The 11,181-nt window shown below is 31.9% G+C and overlaps 1 protein-coding gene across 2 annotated transcripts in view; it reads left to right on the forward strand.

The window, feature by feature from the left end:
- Dh44 (corticotropin-releasing diuretic hormone 44) overlaps positions 1-9,459 on the forward strand; it is a 560,768-nt gene extending 551,309 nt beyond the window's left edge. The window contains exons 5-6 of one of the 2 annotated variants that reach the window (XM_075379792.1): positions 2,444-2,529; positions 9,063-9,459. In XM_075379792.1, the coding sequence (XP_075235907.1) occupies positions 2,444-2,519 (76 nt within the window). In that variant the 3' untranslated portion in view covers positions 2,520-2,529; positions 9,063-9,459. The remainder of the gene's footprint in view (positions 1-2,443; positions 2,530-9,062) is intronic. The other variant, XM_075379793.1, reaches the window with a different exon arrangement.
- Positions 9,460-11,181: the final 1,722 nt, after the last annotated feature.

The following is an 11,181-nucleotide window of genomic DNA, read 5'->3' on the forward strand; positions in this document are numbered from 1 at the left end:
GTTAATTGCACGTATTGAAGGTACAAGATAGCGGTACAGTAAATTAAACTTTCGTCAAAATTCTCTAGGCGTGCCTTCAAACCATTATTTTTACAAAACGCTTTGATGGAATAATCACGTCGCACACCGCTACAAGTATCCATGATACGTAAATAGCAAGATAGTTTAAGCTGGTTTATACATAAGTTATTCGGTGCTGACACTTGCCCAGACATACAAACACAAATTCCTGTTTCCCTGAATCATTCTGTATTACATATTCATAATAAATAAAGACAACTCCAAAAACGGGTTATTAAAAAAATATATATATATACAAAACTGAACATGCATTTCAATTTTCAAATAATAATTATTAAAGCTAACAAAAATAAATGTAACTTTCAAAAACAAAACAAAAAAATGTATAAACAAAAAAATAATAATAATCTTACAAGAATATTACAATTATTTGTATTTTTAAAATAAAAAAAATAAAACGAAAACTACGAAAATAATACAGTAAGCGGTGATCACTTCAAGCTGAACGCAATTTGTTAATGTATAATATAGTTTATACTACCAAACATTTCTACAACAGTCAGTTTGTGTGGAAAGTTTAGACTGTTTAGTTAGAAGATAGTACAGAGTGATTTTTTAGTCCTGTTACCCAATTGTTAATGGCTGGTAATTTTTTTCTAAGAAAGAGAAATTTTGTTTTATGACACGAAGTTGGTTGCCGTAACCGCCTCAACCGGAATAGATACGGCAGTGTGAGTTGATTCTCCTTGAGCTGTGTAAACTTTTGTGCCGTTTCCGGTCGTGTTACGAACAGAATGTCTTTTACCGTAGAACAACGAGTTTTCATTCTTGAACAATATTTTGCTACGAAATCGTACGCAAGTGTAAAAGAATCGTTTCAAATTAAATTTGTTGGTGTTCCTCCGCCAGAAAAAATGTCAATTTCTAGGCTAGCAAACCGATTTCGAGAGACAGGTAGTGTTTGCGACAGAAAACGTACCGGTCGACCGACTCGCTTGACAGATCACGTTTTAGAGAATGTGAAAACAAGATCGCTCAATTCTCTACGGAAAAGTTTACGAAAACTTTCCACGCAAGTCAGTTTGTCATATTCGAGTGTTCAGAAAGCCGCTAAAAAATTGAAATTGTATCCGTATCGCGTACGATTAGTCCAAGAGCTTCAACCTCCAGATTTAAACAAGCGATTGCAATATTGCCGTCGGTTTAGGTCTCTCATAAACGATAACGGAATTGAATTTTTAAACACAGTGTTCTTTAGCGATGAAGCTTGGATCCATCTCGACGGTTATGTGAACGGTCAAAACTGTCGAATTTGGGCGGTTGAAAACCTAACGCTTTACAAGACAAATCTTTGCATCCTGAAAAAAACGGAGTGTGGTGTGCGATATCTCGTCATCGTATAGTCGGACCCGTTTTCTTCGAAAAGACAGTAAACGGTGAAGTATACAGGAATATTGTGCGCCAATTAGTGTCCCTCCTGGAACCTCAAGAACGGTATTGCTGGTTTCAGCAAGACGGCGCGCTAAATGCCACACGTTTCGAGAAACCGTGCATTTTCTGCTAGAGTTCTTTGATAATAATAATAATAAGCAAGGGCTTATGGCCTCCAAGGTCCCCACACCTCACATCTCCTGACTACTTTTTGTGGGGCTATATTAAGTCCGAGGCCTTCAAAAACAATCCTCACACTATTGATGAACTTAAAGTCAATATTACAGACTTAATCGCGAATATTTCCAATGCGACTCTTAAAAAGGTTTCTGCTAATATGCTGAAAAGAGTCCGTGCGTGTATAACCGCAAGGGGTGGGCATTTTTAGCATATTCTTTAACAATTATGCGCCTCCCCGATGTAGATTTAGTTTGACAAGTGAGCGGTTGGGACACATAAGCGGGTGGTGAATAGCACCCTGCTTAATTCACTCACGCTGATATGTAGCTTACTAGGAGCTTTTAGGTAACGAGGTTGCTAAACTGATTTAGAGGCACAGTAGCCGTATCTTGGCACTGACATTTGGTCTATGCTCTAGGGTGACCGAATGGGGTGGTGCCGGGAGAAATGCCAGTTAACCATAACAATTATGTAAGTAATAGCTTTTTATTAAATCTCTTTTGTAAGTAACAAATACATTTTTTTACTCCACCTAAATTTCCCTTTCTTAAATTACTTTTAAAATTGGGTAACAGGACTAAAAAATCACTCTGTATCATATCTTTTTGCTGAAATATGCTTTGTCTGCTCGTAACGAAGTAGTATTACATTTTAGTTTTCAGTTTCTTATTCTATAAATACAAGTAATTTTTTTACTGTTTGGTAAAATTGGTTTCGTTTGGTTTATTATCATTTATATTTTGTTTATAATAGTATATTGTTATGTTTTTGATCACTAACATTTACTTTTTCGTGTTTCTTTTTTATGAAGGGAAAATCAGATGAATGGCGGTAAGCAGAATATGCAAAAACAAACGGAACAAGTTGGAGGGAAGTTAAACTCGTAAATTAGTCTTGGTAAAAATAAAATTTATTTATTATTTATTGTTTTAAATTATATTATCAAATAAATTTACTTTGTATCTTATCGTTCCGATATGTCAATTTGAAAAAAATAATAATAAATTTAACTACTAACCTTTTATAAATATCGACTAGTACATAACCGGTTTACTGAAAACGTAAATATTTTTATTTGGGTCTACTTATTTAATATTTTTGTAAAACAAAAAAAAAATCGTTAAAATTTTCCGCATAAAAAATATCTAGTACATTGTTGCTAGAAAACGCTGTACGGAGTAAATATGACTTTTTTCGAATACCCGACTGAGGACCACGTTAAATAGAGTTAGATTTTGTCTTGAAAAAGTCTTTCGTACTTTCAACGAGTTGGTATTTATATTATTACTAGCCGGCCCGTCTAGCGAGAACCTGAACCTTCGGGTCTCAGGCGAATCCCGGACCCGACAAGGGACTCCTCTGGGCCTCGTTGTAGTTTTTTTAAGTTTATTTTAAAATTTAATTTTCAAGATTGAAAAATTAAGATTAAATTAAAGTAGAAGATACGAGAAAATTTTAAAATAGGTGATAATTTAAATAATATAAATTTTAAATATAATTTTTATTAAGAGTATCGTTTAGATAAGCCGATCGTATACTTAGAAAATAATACGCCTTATTTAAATTTAAATATTTAAAATTACGGCATCAAAAATAGATCGTACATTATCTAGTAACATTTTTAAAAAATAACAGAATTTTTCATTTTATATTAACTATTAATATAATAAACTTACAACAGAACGGTTTTAATAATTAAATATTATTTTTAATAAAATATTTTAAACAAACTTTTGACGAAGCAGAGATCTCTCTAAGGGTCTAAAGATTACTTAATATAAATAATAAATAAAAGCTATAAAAAAATAATAATTTTAATAAACAGATACAACATTTATTGCGTAATATAATATTTCAATAATTAACTAAAAACAAATTTATTATTATAGATGTTTGTATTTAAGTACTTAAAGGTTAAACGTAAACAGAAGCTGCTAATAAATAAACTATTAGATTACATTTTGATTACAAAGTACAAAGCTTTGTTCAATAATTTAAATAGCAATAATGCAGTATGAGGTTTAATAATATCCTAATCGGTAAAACGACTAACTGTTGTACTGATATTACACGTAATGCAATAGAAATCTCATACGGTCCCGGTAAAACAGTTCAGTAAAAAAATTTTTTTTTTGAATAATCATTATATTTCATTGCGGCAAGTAAATTACCTCTATTTAAAAATCAATCGGGAAAAATTATTAATATATTTTTACGTAATAAAAAATTTAAAAAAAAAAACAAAATAAATACAGCATCAATTATTGCGAGATCGGATATGACATATTGAATACAGTGACCAAAAACATTTCTGTAGGTTAATTTGGTAACATGTACAGGAACAAAACAGCAACAGTAACAATTGAAGAACATAAGAAAGAAGTCGTAATAAAAAAGGGAGTCCGACAAGGATGTTCCCTATCTCCGTTACTTTTTAATCTTTACATGGAACTAGCAGTTAATGATGTTAAAGAACAATTTACATTCTGAGTAACAGTACAAGGTGAAAAGATAAACATGATTCGATTTGCTGATGATATAGTAATTCTAGCCGAGAATAAAAAGGATTTAGAAGAAACAATGAACGGCATAGATGAAGTCCTACGCAAGAACTATCGCATGAAAATAAACAAGAACAAAACAAAAGTAATGAAATGTAGTAGAAGTAACAAAGATGGACCACTGAATGTGAAAATAGGAGGAGAAAAGATTATGGAGGTAGAAGAATTTTGTTATTTGGGAAGTAGAATTACTAAAGATGGACGAAGCAGGAGCGATATAAAATGCCGAATAGCACAAGCGAAACGAGCCTTCAGTAAGAAATATAATTTGTTTACATCAAAAATTAATTTAAATGTCAGGAAAAGATTTTTGAAAGTGTATGTTTGGAGTGTCGTTTTATATGGAAGTGAAACTTGGACGATCGGAGTATCTGAGAAGAAAAGATTAGAAGCTTTTGAAATGCGGTGCTATAAGAGAATGTTAAAAATCAGATAGGTGGATAAAGTGACAAATGAAGAGGTATTGCGGCAAATAGATGAAGAAAGAAGCATTTGGAAAAATATAGTTAAAAGAGGAGACAGACTTACTAAGGCATCCTGGAATAGTCGCTTTAATATTGGAAGGACAGGTAGAAGGGAAAAATTGTGTAGGCAGGCCACGTTTGGAATATGTAAAACAAATTGTTATGGATGTAGGATGTAGAGGGTATACTGAAATGAAACGACTAGCACTAGATAGGGAATCTTGGAGAGCTGCATCAAACCAGTCAAATGACTGAAGACAAAAAAAAAAATTTGGTATCATATCGATGCATAAATATAGTATGCAAATTGTTTATAATAACATCGGTTATTATGAACAATATTTTTCCTACTGCGATGCAGCATTTTATATTTTGTAATGAACAGAAGTGTCTTATCCGTAACGGAGTGTAGAATATCTGCACTGTAGCTAGAGAAATATTTTGACGGTTCCTTTTTTCTTATATATGTACTACTTCTTCGTGTCTTAGATTATTATAAACTGAAGCAGTGGCATTCAGTTGTTATTAATCTTTTGCTGTAAGCGTATCGTATCGTGCGGGTACAGTATTTTATTTTACGTATCCTGTGTAATTCAATTAATAGCGATTTAATTACGACTTCGCGAAAAACAAAGTTAGAGAATGGCGAACTAATAAAGACATCGCCCAAGAATTGGGCGTAGGTCGTTCGACAGTATCCGTGATACGGAAGAACCGTGAAAAAATTACAAAAAAATTTAAAACAAATTCTTTGAAATCAAAAAAATTACGGCGTAGTCGACATAATGATGTAAAGAAAAAAACGACTTTTTGTAAAAAAAGTAATGTTTACAATTATTCTCTATCTTCTTTTGCTCTACCGTATTGTATTTGTATTTATTATTGCGTAGTTTTTTGTTTTTTTTTAAATAATATATCTGTGGAAATAATTTTATTTATTATTTTTTTTATTACGTCGGATCTTTATTTTCCCCGCCTACCAGAGTCGGACACGTAATCAAAAATAAACAGCTTCGAGAGGTGCCATACCTCGGCGGGAACAAAACCCTGCCCAGGCAGCCGGTACTCGGTCGTTTATTGTCACGCCATGCCTCTAACGAGGGGTCTCCAGATGGGGCCCTCACCGGGACTCCGGTCTTCATGCCACGCCTCTAATGAGGAACCCCCAAAGGGTGGGGACTGTAGCCCCACCGGGACTACGGACTTACCGGTGCTTACAAGGGAGTCCCCGCCCGATCACTAACAACGGACATCGGAGCCTCCCACCCCTCCCGGACGAGGCTTTTTTTCCTGTTTAGCCTCCGGTAACTACCGTTTAGATAATACTTCAGAGGATGAATGAGGATGATATATATGAGTGTGAATGAAGTGTAGTCTTGTACATTCTCAGTTCGACCGTACCTGAGATGTGTGGTTAATTGAAACCCAACCACCAAAGAACACCGGTATCCACGATCTAGTATTCAAGTCCGTGTAAAAATAGCTGGCTTTACTAGGACTTGAACGCTGGAACTCTCGACTTCCAAATCAGCTGATTTGGGAAGACGCGTTCACCACTAGACCAACCCGGTGGGTTTCCTGGACGAGGCTTTCTATCTTTTTCCTGTTTAGCCTCCGGTAACTACCGTTTAGATAATTCTTCAGAGGATGAATGAGGATGATATGTATGAGTGTAAATGAAGTGTAGTCTTGTACATTCTCAGTTCGACCGTACCTGAGATGTGTGGTTAATTGAAACCCAACCACCAAAGAACACCGGTATCCACGATCTAGTATTCAAATCCATGTAAAAATATCTGGCTTTACTAGGACTTGAACGCTGTAACTCTCGACTTCCAAATCAGCTGATTTGGGAAGACGCGTTAACCACTAGACCAACCCGGTGGGTTTCCTGGATGAGGCTGTCCCCCGAAAACACCACGCCAAGACAAGCACAGCCGACTCGTGACACGGGTGAAGTCTTACAACCTCGATCCCCGGATGCATATCCAGGCAACTTGCAAGAGGGATAGCGAGCTTCCCGCTTGCAGTCCTTCCGCAAGTGGCCGGTCTCTCCGCAGATAAAACAACGGTCACTCCTGTCCGGGCCGCAACAAAATTGAGCCGTATGGCCCGGACTCCAGCACCAGAAACACAGGTCATTGAAGGTGCGCCGTGTGACTCTACAGGCCACCCGCTCTATACGGATCCGCCCATCTGACAACAATTTTTCCGTAACGATGGGCGGCACCGCTACCGTGACCACGGCCGGCCTCATGGACATGATATCTATCGTAACCGACTCACCCGTCACCTTGCCAAATTCTGCAATGAACTCTTCTTTTTCTATCAACACGGAGACGACAAGAAGCCCTTACGGGCGGGGAGAACCTCGGCTCCACCCGGTCATACAGCCCCTTTGACGGAGCCGAGGAGAGGTTTGCATAAATCCAGAAAAGGTTTGCATGCAAAACTTCCCCGGCTTTGAACTTGACAGATTTTTGTATCAAATATGTCAGAAAATGTTTTAATATTATGGAATAATATGATTACGACCGAGAAAAAGATAGAAAATCATTTTCTTTTAATTTGATTTTGATTTAATCTCTGATCAAATTACGTTTTTACCTTAAAAATTATTTATATAAAAAATTATTATCGAGGAAAAAAATGAAAATTGTTAGTAAATAAAAGATTGACTTCTCAGTTGGTTTCGTTGAACGAACGACGTCTTTATTATCGAAATTATAATTTATTTAGAGTACAAATACTAGAAAAAAATTGAGTCGCTCTTTCTTGACAGAATACTCGTGCACAATTTTTAATAAGGCCACGGTTTTAAATTCTTAAATCGGGTCCCGTGGAATCCATTTTACTTCCTTGCACAAAGTAAAGGAAGTATTTTGATCGCGAAAAATTTTGGTTTCTAGATTTCAACGGAAATATCCATTATTTTCACCATTCCTGAATCCATTTTGACTGGTTTCGGCGTGACGTCTGTACGTATTTCTCTCGCATAACTCAAAACCGATTAGCCGTAGGATGTTGAGATTTTGGATTTAGGACTGTTAAAACACCTAGTTGTACACCCCCCCCCCGCGACCATTTTATTGCAATCCATCCACTAAACCAAAAGCGTCCAAAAAATCCCAAAATCCAACAAAATTTGGATTATGGACTTTTTCTTAAGTTCTCATCGAGAGCTTTTCAACCGTATATAATAAGCGGTACTTGTTAACATTGGTTCCAGAGTTATAGATCCAAATATTGAAATACTTGGATCTTACAAGGGGAAGGCACATCGCTACGAATCCGGCTTCATTTCCAACTTTTTTTTTTTAATTTAAATATATTGATTTATTAATAATTATTAACCTCCGATTGTAAAAAAAATACAATAAATAATAATTCAATGTTAATAAAAAAAAAATGAAAAAAAAAATTGTTAGTGAAATAAATTTTATTACTTTTAAAAATTTGCTGAAACATCTGACTATTTAATATTAATTGAAAATTTAGAATATTATTTTTATTTATGCACGTGCTTCAGTCTACTTAATAATACATGTCGCTATAAAATTTTGTATTAATTTTGTATGTCGCTATAAACTTCTCCTATTTCGTTTTTGGTTTGCATTTTCTTGATGGTTACATCATAATAATTTAAAAAAACATAGTATTAGATAGATATAAGACTTACATTTATTTAAAGGGTAATAAAGGGATTTTTACTTTATCCTAATATTTCATGAATTAATAATTGTATAAATGTTTGATGTAATTAACATTTTAGCAGTCGCGTACCTGTCATGTTTATTAAAGAATTGGAGGTAAGGATTTTATCTCAGTTCAAATGAAGTGCAGAAAAAAATGTGTATATGTAATTTAATAGGCGTACAAGAAAGTCGAAGTGGTATCCACATCAAATTTTTTCTTTGTTTCTATTTTCCATGTCCCACATCAGTTAAGAGGCGCAATATAAATTTACTTTTCAAAATTTCTTCTTTCTATTAAATTTTATACCTTATCCCTTACTATTATTATTTTGTTTTTAACTTTATATTTTCTGTTTACCGGTATTAAAATATCCGTACTGTCAGGCAGTTTTTGCTGCGTACTTCTAAAAAACGTCTTTTAGAAAGGCGAGCGGTGAACAAGCAATACCGGTGATGACTGCGCGGAATATTTTAAGAAAATTCTTACATATGTGCTCACACTATTTACAGCTGTTACAGGCTTTGAAGTTTAGCGACTTCGCAGTCGAAATACACCGGCATTTTGAAGCGTTAGTAGTGACGAGTCGACATTTCAACTTAGCAAATAAGTTAATATACATAATTTCTTATGCGTGAGTAGTATTATACATAATACTTAATAAGATATTAATATAATCGTGTAATATATGACTGTTTTTTTTCTGTTTCAGATAAACATTAAGCAATCCACATCAAAATCCTTAAGATGGTCGTATTGTTATTATATTATTTTAAGCTACAACCCTACCTGATTCAAACTTTATTTTAATTATTTACTTTAAAAATGCGTTATAACAAAATATTAAATGTAATGGTAAATAAAATTATTGAAAAAAAATTAACTGTTACAAATGAAATAAATCGATATGATTCTTTTATTGTATATTTGTATTTTTAAATTATTTTAAATACACGAGTGTAAAAAAAAATTAAAGCTAATCTAAACTTTAATTTAGTATATTTAAATATATTTTTATTTTTCAACCTAATTTTACGTCTTCCTTACCTAATTCCTTCGTAACAGAAAGATAAGTAACGTTTCCCTTGTTAAGTTTTTTCGGTTTGTATAAATTTAATATATATTTTCGCAATATTGAATAAACGTTTACGTCTATATTTATATAGCATTACAAGTTTTACGCGTAGATATAAAAAATATTTATATATTATATAATTACACGTGCAAACGGGTTTATAAATACTTATATTTTACCGTATTATTTATAATTTATACTTTAAAAAAAAAATTGGCATACATTTTTTTTTAATACATCAGAAAATTCATATATTTTTTAATTATAATAAAGCGTATATTATTTTTAAAATACTAATATATATATATCAAATATTAACAAAAATATTAATTTTGAAAAGATTATTAATCGTTAAAAACAGTGATAAATTTATTTACAGGAGTATTTTGTTTGATTGTACAAGAATTATAAAATTATTTTACAAGTAAAATAAAAATACAATATAAATTTTTATTATTAAAAACTTTAAAAAGAGATGTTATTTTATTATTCTAAACGTTTAAGAACCTAAAAAAAAAACAGAAATAATATTTATTTTTAGATAGCGTAATTTTTTATTACTATTTATAAATATACTATTTTTTGAAGATATTAAATTATCCGTTTTTTAATTTTATATTATACAGTTAAATCGTTGTATTTGTTAATATTTACTAATCTATTGTATTTTATACCTATTATCTTACTTTACATTCACGATTTAAAAACAAAAAATAGAAATTCAAAATAAATAACACCAAAATTTATGTAAACTATTATTTTTTTTGTTTTGTTTTTAACGTACTACTAAAATATACGCGCCGTAGAAAAAACTATTTGGTAACTTGAAAAATAATAAAAAAATTATTTCACTAAAATATAACAGAAATAGAAATATATATATGGTTAAAAATGTATAATGTAAAATTTAAATCGAATAATAAGACTTATTTTTTATATTTGATAACGACCGCTGAAGTTTGGTCGATTAACAGTTATTTGTAATAAACATTAAAAAAAAAATTAGTAAAAAGTATTCTCATACTATTTCATGCCGCCCTATCGAACATAGCAGCTAATATTATGTGTTTTTTACTAATATATTTATATACGTTTAGCAGCTGTTACCGTTGGCATTTATATTTAAGTTTAACCCAAACGTTTTACCGATATTTTTAATTTAAATTGCGATATTAATAAATAAATAGTTATATTAAATAAATAACGCGACAATTAAGAGTCGCCGTATCACCTCTTTTCATTATTTTATAAAATAATTTCGGGAAATTAAAAAAAGAAACGTTACTATTACGATATGAATTTAAATAAGATAATAAATTCTATTTATTGAATTTCTGATACTTTAAAAAAATAAAAATTTTCAAATTATACGTACGTTTAAATAACAAATAAAAAAACTCTACACTTCGTTCGTTTAGAGTCGAAAGCGGGTGCAAGATAATTAAAATAGCTTTAATTTCCTAATATAATTTACGTATAAAAATCGGTTATCGGTATTCCTAATTAAGGTAATTTTATCGGTCTGTTTTAACAGAGACTAATGATAATTTAACGGAACAAAAAATCGAAACAATAACAGATAGCGTAAAGAAAGCAGTACCGCCAAATATATTATTCAGAAGGAGAGAGAGAGAGAGTAAAAATTAGACCGCCTATGTAACAAATACTCTTTAATTTTTATAAGTTATTATTTCATTATACTTATCTATAACGGACTTAGTACGGCAAACTTTGTTACGATATTATATACTTATAT

The sequence above is a fragment of the Lycorma delicatula genome, chromosome 12 (assembly GCF_047948215.1).
Source record: "Lycorma delicatula isolate Av1 chromosome 12, ASM4794821v1, whole genome shotgun sequence".
Lineage (NCBI taxonomy): Eukaryota > Metazoa > Arthropoda > Insecta > Hemiptera > Fulgoridae > Lycorma > Lycorma delicatula.